Here is a 14,837-nt window from a genome sequence, read left to right as displayed (position 1 = left end):
ATAGACTCTTTTTGAGGAATCTAAAATACAAGACATGTTTTCAGTTATTTCACACTTTTTTTTGTTAAGTACATAATTCCATATGTGTTCATTCATAGTTTTGATGCGTTCAGTGAGAATCTACAATGTGAATAGTCATGAAAATAAAGAAAAACGCATTGAATGAGAAGGTGTATGTCCAAACTTTTGGCCTGTACTGTATATATATGCATTCATACATGAGAACTAATTTGAGTTGTGTGTCATGATGAGCTTTGTCTTGTTAAGTGGTTAAAGTTCTGCAATAAAAGAGTGTCTATATGAGCAGAAATGTTGATTATGGTGTGATTAGATGTTTACACATAGTTTCTGATTTTCTTTCGTCAGTCTGAACTGCCAGATCTTATCTTAGAACAGAGAAATCTTCCTAAATTCCAAACACAATCAGAAGACAAAGAATGACATCTTTGGGCTGTCTTCCTCTGATTTATGCTCTTTTGATGACTGATTTGTTTTGTGATGAGGATGTATGTCAGCAGTTGATCTGGGCCTTAAGCAGCAAAGGAAGTCTGTAGATTAGTTGGGGGACAGAGCTGCACTATTTAATCCAATTCTAGGCATATGAGATTAGGCCGAGGGTGGAGGTCGTGCTGATCTCTGCTGATTTGAACAGTGTGTCAGGAATCACACACTGGGATCACAACAACACCAGCTCATGTGTAGAGCACACATTTAACTCCAACATGCATTAAAAATCTATCCTATATCCAAGAATAAAGCAGTGGATTATTTGAGAGAATCACTGTGATATTTTGGGTTTGTTTTGTCAATTCATTGTATCTGGAACATGTGTATAATAGACAGAAGCATGGATTAAATATATATAATTTTAATTTTATTATAGTATGAGCCACACAGTAGATCTACCTCATAGATCTTTCTTGTTATCCTGGTTCTGCAATCTAATATGAAATGTTTTCTCGTCCTGGTTGCCCTCCATCTGTTTACTGCAGTCAGTTAGCAGGACATCTTGTGAATCAGTGCCCCGTTGCTTAATGGATTATCTCAACAGGTTGATAAACTGTCACAGCGGATAATACGCACATTTGAGATTAAGGCTGACAAGTGGCTCTCCTGCTGGCTCTGTAAATCTTTATCTTTAATCAGTGCACTTGGGCAGTTAAAATTCCTTGTACTGTGCATTTGTGACTGATTTCTCCGTGTTTAACTGAATTAACCCTTTGTCACCTGTGGAGGATGTTGGTAAAGCACCTTATTGAGTTAACCCCTCCCCCTCTTAGCATCCTCTGACTTTTGACTCAGGCTCCGGATTTCTCTTCTCTGTTAATTTGCAGATTAAAAAGTCTATATTGTATATTGTAAAACTGATTTATTCAGTCTTATACAATTCCAACTTTCCCTGACTAATACTCTAGGCACCATATAATATTGTAAAAGCTTGCAAATGTGCCTAATGAGAAAGTAAGGACAAGACCATAGAAAATTTAAGGTTGGCAAAAAATGTAGCTTGAGCTAAAAGCAAAAAAAAGACCAGGTGAAGTCCTCCATCAGCCCTCATCAGCTCCAGCTAAGAGCTCTCTGTCTGACGGATGAAGTGGCTGCTCTAATGGAGGGAGTTAATATGAATCCTCATTATTTCCATTAGCATTATCAACCATGTCTGATGTAGGGCTTCTGAGTGGCTTATTGTGTGTGTGTGTGTGTGTGTGTGTGTGTGTGTGTGTGTGTGTGTGTGTGTGTGTGTGTGTGTGTGTGTGTGTGTTTGTGTGTGTGTGTGTGTGTTCAACAGGATGTTTAACTGGGTGGTGAAAGTGGTCCCCCAGCTCCCTGAAGGTGCAGATGATGGGACTAAGCCCCCTGCTGCTGCCTCCAGGAAGAGTCCTCCACAGAAAAACACAGATGAGACTTCAGAGGACAGGTAGACCACTTTGTTCACTGGTTTCTTCTAATGCATTAATGTGTATATGAGGGTTTGTGTGTGACATCTTTCCATCTTCCTCCACCTCCTCTACAGCCAGAGCCAGTCTGGGGTCTTAGGCTGGCTGTCTAACGGCTTCGTCAGCTCCCTGCCTCAACCTGCTGGCTCCCCTCGACTCAGCACCTCCACCTCTGAGTCCAGGGTGAGTGATGTTTGAGTAATCAGGTCCACTTATTATCCTGTGAGAAATAAATCTGTGTACGCAGGTGAAGGATCAGACTGATTCACTGATGGGGCTGAACTGGGAAATAATAATAATGGACAGTAGGGATGAGCCAGTACACCATTATCTGCATCTGTTCATTCATTATCTGTATCTGTTCAGCCCACTTAATCAGTGGTGGTTCTCGACCAGTTTTACTGTGGGGGCCAAGCAGGGGCCAGTGTTTAATCAGAGGGGCACATTTAAAAATGGCAAAGATGATATTTATGCATTCAAAACCTTTATTTTAGCTTATTTAAAAATCTAATTTAAGTGTATTTGGAAGATATAAATACACTGATTGAAACAATGAGACAATTGTTTTTGTACAACAATGACATTTCTCATTTTTATGCACAATTACTTTTTTAAAAAGTGCAGTCCAGTGAGAATGATCTTTATATATATATATATATATATATATATATACAATACACAAGCTTTTATTGCACAATTAAACTATTATACATTGTACACATTCTGGGGTTCTAGGTAAATAATTGTTCCGTTGTTCGTTATAAATTGATCATTTTATTATATTATTATTATTTATTTATTTATTTATTAGATGTTCATTTCATCAGAGTATTTAGTACACAGACAACACTAGATTATATTTTGCTTTTAATGTTATATAAAGGCATTGATGTGCTTGGTCATAACACCTGAGTCATCAAGCCAGCCAAGCCAACTATTACATTAGAAGTACTAGTCGTAGTATTACTACAACTGTAGAAAGACAAAATATGAAGAAGGGTTTGCAGCAGATTTTCTTTTGCCTCTAAATGTTTCTCATTCTCTGTTTCTTTCTTTGCCATCCACCAGTCTGGAGAGGACGGAGAAAGGTACAGAATGACTCGATAAGAGAGCCTTTTTGATGCTAAATACATTCTTCAAAAGTAAATTAAATTCATTTTTTTCCCAGGTCTGGAGTGATCGGCTGGGTGGCTCAGGGTCTGACCAAGGTGTTGCCCCAGCCTGATGAAAAGTACAAAGAGATGCCAGACGAAGAACACACTGAGGTGAGAAACAAGGACTCATTATGAAGTTACACTTCACAACACCTAAACAACATCTTCACTACATCAGTTCTGCAGGGAAAACACATTGTGCTATAGATAATCCTATCATATTCAAACATTGAGGAAAAACAACTCTAATATGTCCCACGTCCTTATAACTAACCCATCAAACAGGTTGTTTCCCAGCAGCTCCCACGTTGTGAAAGGCTTTAAACACGTGTTGAACGTGAAACAGAAATACTTTAATTGAGCCGAGCAACAACAATAAAATCTACGTCTTTGAGTTGAACTGTGTGACACTTGACTCTAACAACTTAATACTGTCTCGCAGGCTTATGAGACTAATCATGAGTAAGGATTAAGCTTCTAAAGGAATCAACAGGGGCTTTAGGCCTGTTAAAGCCTTCCATTAACTTCACTGCTTTTAAACCACTCTCTTCATGTGACAGCCCTTCACCTGCAGGCCTCTGCTGATAAACATCCACACAACTCCTCAGAACAACTCACAGATTTTAGCTTAAACCCATTTGTAGCTCTTTATGGCTGAACTTTCAGTCCACATACTGTACTGTGGACTAAAAAGGGCCCATGTGGGACATGAGGTCTATTGCTCAATTGAGCACCATTTGTAGCCCATCTTGAGCTCAGTAGGGGTTTGTTGGTTGGTTAAGTACATAACATTATGGGTATAAAGTGAAAATAGATAATATATCTTTTTTTTTATTTAAAAAAAAAAAAATTATTATTAATTTAGACAAAACACAACACAAATCACCAATGGACAAACAGAGAGAAAAACAAAAACAAAACAAAAAACACAACAAAAACAAAATCACAAAACCAACCCAAATAAATAAATAAAACCACAATAAAAAACAAGAACCTTAACACATCAAAACTAAACAAGACACAAACAAACATCAAACATAATTGCCAAATAAAACATACAGTATATCAGTAAACTTGATAACCTAAGAGAAAATAAAAAGGGTTAAGTTAAATGCTTCCACTTCAATAAACCTTTCCCACCTTTCCAAATACCGTCCAACATCACCATTCCTATTAGCAATATAACCTTCCAAAACAAAATAACGTTTAATTAGCATCCTAAATTGATTAATATTCAATAAATCTGCATTGACAGCTTTAAAAATAAATCTTTTCCCCAACAAGATAATTAGATTAATAATATAACTGCTTGTCTCTGTAACATCACCTAGTATAACAGAAAAGAAATCACATTCAAAAGAAGAAATATAGATAATATATCTTAATAATATGCATCAGTAGTATCATAATGATTTCCTAAATGAAAAAATAATATAAGAAATGTAGAAAAACTTGACTTAATGTACATTTGATCCTTTTTTGTCTTAGGTCTATGATGTAGAAACAATGCCAGGTACGTTTCTTGTGTCTTGTTTCTTGATCCTTCCTTTTCATCGTTTGAATTGATGATTAAATATTTTAAATATTATTAACTCACCATACTGACTGCTGAGTTGATCTCTTCTGTCTGTCCAGATTATGATCCTCTCCCACACATCCCAGTGGTGGAGATGGTCTCAGAGGATGAAGAGGAGGAGGAGCCTTCTCCATTCGGTCCCAAGTGAGTAAAAATCACCTCTTATAGCTCGTTATACTGATACTGAGGGATTAAAGGAGACATATTGTGCTCATTTTCAGGTTAATACTTTCTATTATTATAGCATTTTGCATTTCTACTAGAACATGTTTACATGCTTTTATGTAGAAAATAATAAATATAAATATATATATATATAAATAATAATAATAATAATGATTATATATTTATATTATATATCATATTATTTTATTTATAATTATTTTAATTTTTTATAATTATTTTATATTGTTACTATTTATTTATTATTACATATTATATATTATATACTGTACTATTATTACAATTATTTACCGTCTAGTCACTATAGCATTGTTGCCATCATATCATCAGTATCATTACCATCATCTTGCCAGCCTACCAACTGATCTGCTTTTTATAACTTGTGTCCTTGTTCTATTCTGTGTTTTTTTCTATTGTTGTTTTTATTCATGCTACCTCAGTATTTTATTCTATTGTATTTTATTGTACTTGAATACCGGACTCTATCTATCTATCTATCTATCTATCTATCTATCTATCTATCTATCTATCTATCTATCTATCTATCTATCTATCTAAAAACAAAACAAAACAAAACAAAAACACATTATTTTTCTCATACTGCCTGTCTGAATATATCTGTATTCAATACCTGACCTCTGTCTCTTTAAGCCTTAACATTTGCTGGATTCAGAGGAATCCAGGAAATATCTCAAGAGTCCCAAGTCCATCAGTACATGGCTGTCTTTTCTCTTTTCCTGCTGCAGCGTGGTGAACTGGATCAGGCAGATGGTCCCTCAGCCGGCGATGCTGCCCCCTGGTGCCGTCCCCCTAGAACCATCCAACAAGTCCTCCCGATCTTCTCTGGAGAAAGGTACATACACACATCCATACACACATTAAAGTACATTTACAAAAGCGCTATATAAGTGTAGTCCATTTGTCCAATGCATGTGTTCACCCACAGCACAAAACTCCACTCACCTCCACACTGCAAAAAAGCCATCTTGTATTTTTTGGCCTAAAACAGTGATTTAAGTTGGTAAAACTTGGAAATATAAATTATTGACATTTAGGGCAATAATGTAAGTTAGCACAACAAAGGAAGCCAGTTGTCTGCTCAAAAACAAGTTTGTGAGTTGTTGTTACTTATATCTTTAAGTTGGGATTCAAAACAAGGGACAATAGTTCTGATAACTCTTATTTCTTTGTTGTGAAATTCGGTCATTAGCGAAAGCTAGCGGCAAACTGATGCTAGCGGCAAACTGATGCTAGCGGCAAACTGATGCTAGCGGCGCTGCTTGTTGCAGCTACAAGAGTAGCCATTAGCGTATCAATGCTAACTCAAAATTGTGGTTGCAACATTAGCTGACATTTCATAGCGGCGTTACAATCGTGCCAGAGAAATTCAGAGTTGAGCAAACTCAAAAACAAAACTTAAAATATTTAGTTTAATTGTCCAACTTAAAATTTTATTGAAGTTTGTTGCCTTGAAATTTTGAGTTCACCCAACTTTTCTTTTTTTGCAGTGCATGGACATAACCAATACAGTAACTTAGCTCGACTAATTCTGACTTTACTGGATGGATACTGTTGAGAAATGCATTCAGGAAACCTTTAAAATCAAATTATCTGACTCCAACACAAAATCCTCACCTATTTCTCTGCGCCGATCGTTTGATGTGGAAAGGATGAGCAGGAGACGTCCCAGTTCTCAGTTTCGCTTCATTTTATTACAATACGTCAAGAAATGTGCAGTTCCAGAGTCTCTGGGTTCAATCGCTGATTAGGCTGGTCACTTCAGACGCAGTCTACTGTCCCTGAAGCCTTTTTATATCCTAACAGAGGTTTAATAAGAATGCAGGTAGAACTCTCCAGAAGTCGCCTCCTTTCAATCCGTTGATTTGTCAGTTTATTGCATATGTGGACACGTCATGTCACCAGGCAGAGAAGACAGTTATCTTTCTGTGTCTTTCCGTGACCTGACCTGTTAACAAAACTTTCAAAACATAAACTCCTGCCTTGATAGGACCTGCAGAGATATTATTGGAGCTTTTTGCAACAAAACAATAAAACATAAAACATAAAATACATCTTTTTGTGATTATAGAATCTTACTCTTAATAGTCTTAAGCAGATGCAGTAAATGTATTTAGTTTAATCATAGTTTAAAAACAATATTAGCACATGATCATTGTATCAAAGCATCTGCATGCACACACACAGACAGTGAATCACTCAGCATAGATAGAAACGTACGTTAACAGAGACAGAATAACAGATTATTTCTAACAATACTTTATTGTCCCCTAACTTCACGTCTTTTTCTCCTCTTCAGTTTTTTCTCCGCCACCCGAGTCTCTGAGTGGAATCTCTCTGGACACTGACAGCAAGGCCTCAGCGTAAGTTTTAACCATCACTCTCCTTTTTAATCACTCTCTTTTTTCGCAAGACAACATAAAAGATAAAATTAAACTTTTTAATGATCTCATGGGGAAAATAATTACCAATGTAAGGAAAGGCTTGCCCAGTGGGAGCATATGACGTCTTCATTGGTTAAATGGTGGCATATTATGCATTTCTTTTTAGGTTCTTAAGCATCTGCTCTTTTGCAACTCTTTTTTTTGTGTATTTATTTTTATTGTTTTCATAACAGAAAATGATATACAAATTATATATACAAATTAGAGATAGTTGGTGGAGCTACACAGAACAATACATGTTTTGTTTTTTTGACAGAGTTTTTGACATTAGACAAACAAAACAAGGGTATAACATAAATGGTAATGGTAATAATTCAGTTTTTAGACATTAAATCAAGAAAAGGTTGCCATATTTTAAAAAAAATATCCTCTTTAGTAGATATGATGTACCTGATTTTCTCCAAGTGTAAAACATTTCCCAGCTCTCTCAACCACATTTCAAACGTAGGAGCCCTTTCAGATTTCCAAGACTGTAGAATTAACTTGCTAAAAATGTTGAAAGGGAGCTAGCGTTTAATAGCTTCATAACTACTTTTTACACTATCTGGATTAGCCGCTCCAAACAACACGGTGAACGGGTTACATGGATGATTAAGGGCCTTAGTGAAGAACTCAAACAAGGATGACCAGAATGTGCTCTTTTGCAACTCTAAACTGTTATTGCAGCTGGTGAATGAATGTATAAGCACTGCTCTGGCACTTTCTACCTATGTATAGTATATAGTATAGTATAGTATAGTATAGTAGTTGTGACATCACAATCTTGTGGACAGACTTTACTGTCGTTTTCCCTTTAAATGACCTTCATCGTTGAAGAGACTGGGATGTTGTAGAACAGAAAGTAATCTATAAGCTGTTTATGAAGTGCAAACATTTAATGAGTTTGTCTCTTGACAGCATGGTTGGCTGGTTCATGTCAGGAATCGGCCTGAAGTTGCCTCAGCCTGCTGTTGCAGCCAAAGAAGATGTTAAGGTAACTTTTGGGAACAAATAAATGCGTCTTTCTTCTTTTCCTCTTCTTGTCTTTAACCTGTCAGCATTTAGCTCATCATGCTTTATTGTATGTATTGTAACTCTTTCTTTTTAAACTATATTGATGGCAATTCAGTTCAATTAAATTTCTCTTCATTTTTTCCTCAGGGTACTGCTGAAGTTCTACAGAAAGGTATGTTTAAATTGTCTTAATTTTACTGTAGTAATATTAAGACCTGTAGTCACAGAAAACCCTCCGTTTGCTAGTTTCTTGTCGGTACCAAACTGTTCCCGAATGCCACAATTCACAGTTCAATCAAGTGGATCTATATCACATTATGTTTTCCTGACAATGTGCTAAGTCAGCGGACAGTAATGCCTACAACTAGAAGGAAACGTCTCTTTAACAACATGTGATGTGTTTTTTTCAAGTCATTATACTTAGGAAATATACCAATAATTTCTCAGGTTGAGTAACTGGATCTGTGTCAGATTCTGAACGTACACTGAAAAAAGAACCAACTTAATTGAATTGTTTCATTTGGTAACATCTAAATGAATTAAGTTCTTTCAAATTAATTTAATAAGTTAGATTAACACAATTGATTTTAAATTCATTTGAAATAACTTAATTCATTTAGGTGTTACCAAATGAAACAATTCAATTAAGTTGGTTCAACTATTTTTTTTTTCCAGTGTATTGTGCGTGTGTTTTCTGTTGTTTTTCCCCCCATAGTTTATGAAGAGGTGTTTTGGTGGGACGGTCGGAGCCTAACTCAGTGCCTCTTCTCCTTCTGTTTCAGGGGGGAAGGCGCTGCGAGCCCCTTAAACAGCAGGAGGAGACGACTGGGGGACGCTCAGACAAACAGACAGACAGACAGACAGTGTGATACCAATAGACATGTTGTCCTGTTCTGAGAGCTATATAGTCAGGCGGCTTAGCTAAATAAAGGGGACACGCTGGACAAAAGCACCACATTTTTTCACGTGCTCTCTATCACCATAGGTTTCAATTTTTGGTAGGAGCCACTTCATCAAGATGGCCGATCCGAGATGGCACCCATATAAAGTCTATGAGAACCAATACATCTTCCAAGCCACTCAGAAGGTCAATCTTGGTGTCAAAATCTACATTTTCTGGGTCAAGGAATCATTTAAAGCTGTTGAGAATATCACTAGATGATTATTTGATCAAATAGAAATGTTCATTTTCACCCAGACTGGTAGGCAACTCGCTTCAAGTGCTGCAGCAGAGAATCCTGAGCTGAAAATGTTTGGAATCTAATAATTATGTAAATACATGGCCAAAATGAACATATCTATTTGATCATCTAGTGATATTCTCAGTAGCTTTAAATTATTCTTTGACCCAGAAAATGTATATTTTGACACTAAGATTGACCTTCTAAGTGGCTTAGAAGATATACTGGTTCTCATAGATTTCATATGGCTGCCATCTCCGATCTGCAATCTTGATGAAGTGGCTCCTACCAAAAATTTAAACCTATAGTGATAGAGAGAATGTGGAAAAAATGTGGTGCTTTTGTCCGACGTGTCCCCTTTATTCCCAAATCTGGTCCTAAGCCGCCAGACTAATAGGTCCAGCCTGCAGCTCAGTACTGAAACTAGGCAGCTGTAAAATACTACAAGAATATAAAGATATATTCAACTCACCTAACTGTATTGAATACAGTTTCATATGAATGTATTACCACTTTAAATGTGTGCACGAATATGTTACTAAAAAATGTACTGTATTTTCTATAGCTAACTAGCTGAGTTTTTTGTCTTCAGTGTTTGTGATTTAAATTTTGCACATTTTCTGTGTGACACAGAAACATTTAGTGATTTGAATCAACTGCAGGTTTCATTCACAAAAGATTGCAGACAGAATATTTTTATCTTACTTTATTGTGCTTTAACTTATGGCAGAGTACACTTTATATTCATGTTGCCATTTTCATATCCATAAACAGAGCAGTAGGAGATACAGTCATGGAAAAAAATAATAGACCACTCTTGTTTTCTCCTTGCTTTATTGTCATTTAATGCCTGGTACAAATAAAGGTACATTTGTTAATGATAATAACAAAAATAACTGATAAGAGTTTAATTCAAGAGCATTTTCCATGGTTTTATTATTATCAACAAAACAATGGAAATGTCTAGATATCAGCTCATAAATTAAACTCTTCTCAGCTATTTTTGTTGTTTTCATTATATTTGTCCAAACAAATTAACCTTTAGTTGTACCAGCCATTACATTTAACAACAAATTGAAGAAAAACAATGGTTTAATCATTTTTCCATGACTGTATAACGATGATGCACTGATCATTAATTTAAACACTAATGTGTCTCTTTTTAAAAGAATTTCAGCATAAGATGTCCAATCTTCCTTTCTTAAGTCACGGAAATCTGGAATTAACAATTAAATGGCAGCTATGTTCATTTAAAATTGTGTAAAAACAGTATAAACAATATCTGTATTTATACTTTATTTTTTAGAGGAAATTGTTATAATAGTTTCTTTTATTGTACATTTTATTGTACTCCTTAAGAATCTTTCAAATATTGTGCTCTAAAAAATGCTCAGTTTGGTGATTTTGTAACAGTTGAAGTAAGCTTTTTCACAGGTTTATTGGATGTTAACAACACAAATGTGAGAGTAGGCCTGTTCTGATCCACTTGATTGATTTCTATGGTCTTGAACTGTGAATGTGGCCCAGGTGATGTGGTGTGGTGTTGTTTTAGAAGATCCTGATTTGAAAGTAGTAGTTGCTCCCATTTCACATATGCTGACTATCATACTGACAAGGTGGTACAGTAGAACACATTCATGTTATACTCTAATGTAAGGATACTGCAGGAGTAATAAAGATTTAGTGTGAAATAATTAATGTGGTGGTCTTCTCAATAACACCTTCCATTACCTCCATGCATTCTCTACAATTAAGATAAACAAAATACGGAAAGCTGTCATTGATGTTTTCCAACTCTCAAAAAAAAAAAAAAAACCTAAAATGAACCCCCCTGTATTCAAATCCAGCTTGCAAAGTGTGTCCACTTAAATTGTTTATTTTCCCAAAACCAAATCCATCAGCAAGATGACTAATGTGAGCCACACTGTACAAAATGTCTGTAGATTTTACGGTGAAAAACTGTTAAACCATGACAGTAAAAGACCGTAAAATGATAAATGGGTTAATTCAGTTTCAGTAACAATGAAACATCGTAAATGTATATATCAGCCAAAACAGTATTTAGCATTACATTTAAAAAAAAAAAAAATACAGTACTCCACTGTAAAATACTCTGGCATCATGTTTGTCGTGCAAAAATATACTGTAATATATATACAAGCCGTCATTTTAGCATTTAATCTTTGTAAAAAATACTTTTTTTCACTGTTAAATGTACTAAACACCATATCTCCAACAGAAATATACTGTAATATTTAATGGTAAATCTGGCATTTATAAAGTGTTTCTTGTCAATTATATGGCAGAGCAGAGGTTCTTTTGATGGAAAACTTTTTTATTTTTACGCTAAAATATGGACTAAAATGGCAATCTTAAACAGGAAATCAACAGTGCTAATACAATTTTACTGAAATATTACAAAAAGTTGCACCGTATTTATTACGGTAAAGTTCTGGCAACCACAGCTTCCTTTTTTTAACCGTAAAAACAACAGGTTTGTTTTTACAGTGCACATGTCCCTTCTTACATACAAATCAACACTTCTCTTGTAGCTTCATCCAAACTCAAACCTGACATGGTACTAGAAGATGTGGACTCAGACAACGAGTGTCAGCAGAAACGTAAAGCTGCAGCACCATCCACAGTCCTGACTCCACCATCACCCAGCGCAAACCAGCAGCACACACAGTCCAGTTCAGTGCCGGAATGCAACGCCGCCGCCACGGAGCCAGAACAGTCTGAGAATTTGACTAAATCTCAAGAAGATGCTGAGACCCAGACAGGTCGCTGGACGCCGTTCATTGAAAACATCAAGAAGGAAGCTGAAGGTGTAGCGTTAGCGACCATGGAGGAACGGTAAGAGAGTCAATGGGGTTAGAGATACTGCAGCCCTTAACCCTTAATAGGACACTCATTGAAATACTTGCAAATTCCACATTTCAACCCTAGAGAATATTGGAGGATATTACATACAGCCAGAATGTGCAAAAAAAATAATATTTTGAGAAAAAAGTTTACCAGATTAAAGTGGCAAATCTGCAAGAAAAAAATGCACAGATTTATGAGATTGGTGGTGAATCTGGGAGAAAAAAGTTGCTTTTTTCCCACTTTTTCTCGTAAATCTGTGACTTTTTTCACAAAGATTTTCCACTTTAAATCTCTTAAATCTGTGACTTTTTTTCTTGTAGATTTGCCACTTTAATCTAGTAAATTTGCAACTTTTTTCTCGAAATATCACCTGAAGTTACCAAATATAGTTCTTTGCCCGATAAAGGGTTAACCACGTCCACTTATCATATCAAATAATATTTAAAATAATTGGTGAAGAGTGTTCTCTAAGTCCTAAAGAGTAGTCACAACACTGGACCCTGACTAGTAGCTAATAATAACAGCTATTTCAGTTAAGTTTCCCAATTTAAGGATTAGATAGCTTGTCTTTGTACTCTCATCATTTCAATTTAGGTCACAAAGGATTTGTAAATCATTGCACTCTGCAATGTAAGAGATGGCCTTGTGTGATTAAAGTCTTAAAATCGTCATGTCTCAAGTTTTAATAAAGCAGTAAATAGAGCAGTGGATATAAAGCAATTCTCAAAACGTTTTAATAAGGCCAAATTAAACTAGTTTAGTGCTAGACCAGAGGACTGTAGGATCTAAGTCACTACAATAAGAAAGGAAACTCTTGGCACATCTCAGATCTGTGTCTTGTCTGTCTTCAGTCTGCTGCAGGAGCGTCTGGAGATGGCCCGTATGGCTGAGGAGGTGGCCAGGCAGACGGCTGAGATGGCCATTAGACAGATGGCCACTGAGGGACACTCTATTAGACTCTCACTGGGAAGTCAAGACATGCTGGATGAGGGGCCTGAAATAGAGTAAGAATGTTTGTTGAATTTAGATAGAGAAAGAAACTATTGTGCATTGTTTAAGCATTTTTGTATTTTGTGAACTGACTTTATTATCACTGTGACCGGTGTAGATGAAGTTTCTTCCCAAAATATTGAAGAAAAATGGAATGAGCCGGTGTGATCAATCAGAGCTTTTAGTTACGTGTACACGGAGAGAGTCTCAGCAATCTCTCTCGACAAAGTAAACTTTCTTCCTTATATACAACATTTCAGCCTTACATGATCAAAGAGAGGAGGAAGTTACAGATGAAGTCAACCTGGTCTCACAGAAATCCATGAAATAGCCACGGATTTCGCTTAACTCAAAATCCATGGAATAGCCACGGAATCGCTCAAATTTCCGTGAAACTGACACGGATTTCGCTACAATGCAAGTTAATGACAATGTCATTACAACATACAAAGTGATTATGTACATTCACTGAGTGAATATTTAGAAAATAAAACATATATTTCTCGCTAGAAATATGATCAAAATCCATTTTTATGCAGAAACTAAGATGAGACATGATTTAATTAAATGTTGTGGAAATGTTTATTGTTTAAATATCAAGAATCTAATACTATTTTTCCACACTAGGCTGCCGGTGCCACTAGAGGAGGAGGGAGAAGTGGACCTGTGTAACGGTGCTGCAGAGTAAGAATGCAAACATGGTCCCAAACTTACTGAGAATTCTTTGAAGAACATTGAACCAACCAAAGAGACTCAGTGGTTGACAAAGTATTCAGATAATTTACTTAGTAAAGTAAAGTAAAGGCCTGTTTCAGAGCATTGTTTTATTATTATTATTATTATTATTATTGATTAATGCATTGTATTGTTTTTACTAGTACTATGCCTAATCACAGAAGCAGCATTTTAATGCAACAACTTGTGCTGTTTGCAGCAATTTAAATGACTTAACCCTTTGATGCACAACATATGGACAACCTTCTAATGCACAACACTCATTCATTTCCCATGTTATTTCATGCTTGCTGTGTGTTTTCTATGCTCTTATATTTTTGATATCCATTTATTTTATGATTGAATATTCAAAATATTCTTTAAATGTCTTGTTTTTTATTACAACAGTTCATTATTTCCATTTTCCCTTCATACTTTTTTCTCAAGTTAATTGAGGAAAACCTGGAATACTAAATTAAATTAATTTATTGCAAAGATATAGAACCAAAAAAACTCAGTCAGGTCACTTTGGACCCATGTTGTGCATCAAAGGGTTAATGCGCATACTGGGTAGATTAACCCTTTATCAGGCAAATAAATTTGGTAACTTCAGGTAATATTTCGAGAAAAAAGTTGCAAATTTACTAGATTAAAGTGGCAAATCTACAAGAAAAAAAGTTGCAGATTTAAGAGATTTCAAGTGGCAAATCTGCGCGAAAAAATCGCAATTTAAGAGAAAAAAAGTGGGAAAAAAAGCTACTTTTTTCTCCCAGATTCAC

The 14,837-nt window shown here is 35.7% G+C and overlaps 1 protein-coding gene across 1 annotated transcript in view; it reads left to right on the top strand.

Annotated features, from left to right (window-relative positions):
- The first annotated feature begins 1,790 nt into the window (after positions 1–1,790).
- Positions 1,791–14,837, top strand: part of LOC131973031 (cyclic nucleotide-gated cation channel beta-1-like) — a 41,559-nt gene continuing 28,512 nt past the window's right edge. Inside the window, exons 1-13 of the mRNA XM_059334868.1 lie at positions 1,791–1,918; positions 2,015–2,120; positions 3,006–3,025; positions 3,106–3,202; positions 4,580–4,604; positions 4,727–4,811; positions 5,597–5,703; positions 7,168–7,231; positions 8,210–8,285; positions 8,453–8,477; positions 12,039–12,342; positions 13,206–13,358; positions 13,972–14,028. Of these exons, the coding sequence (XP_059190851.1) occupies positions 1,791–1,918; positions 2,015–2,120; positions 3,006–3,025; positions 3,106–3,202; positions 4,580–4,604; positions 4,727–4,811; positions 5,597–5,703; positions 7,168–7,231; positions 8,210–8,285; positions 8,453–8,477; positions 12,039–12,342; positions 13,206–13,358; positions 13,972–14,028 (1,247 nt within the window). The remainder of the gene's footprint in view (positions 1,919–2,014; positions 2,121–3,005; positions 3,026–3,105; positions 3,203–4,579; positions 4,605–4,726; positions 4,812–5,596; positions 5,704–7,167; positions 7,232–8,209; positions 8,286–8,452; positions 8,478–12,038; positions 12,343–13,205; positions 13,359–13,971; positions 14,029–14,837) is intronic.

This window comes from Centropristis striata, chromosome 6, assembly GCF_030273125.1.
Source record: "Centropristis striata isolate RG_2023a ecotype Rhode Island chromosome 6, C.striata_1.0, whole genome shotgun sequence".
Classification (NCBI taxonomy): Eukaryota; Metazoa; Chordata; class Actinopteri; order Perciformes; family Serranidae; genus Centropristis; species Centropristis striata.
The sequence above is the reverse complement of the archived record's forward strand: the minus strand, read 5'-3'. Positions and strand labels throughout refer to the sequence as shown.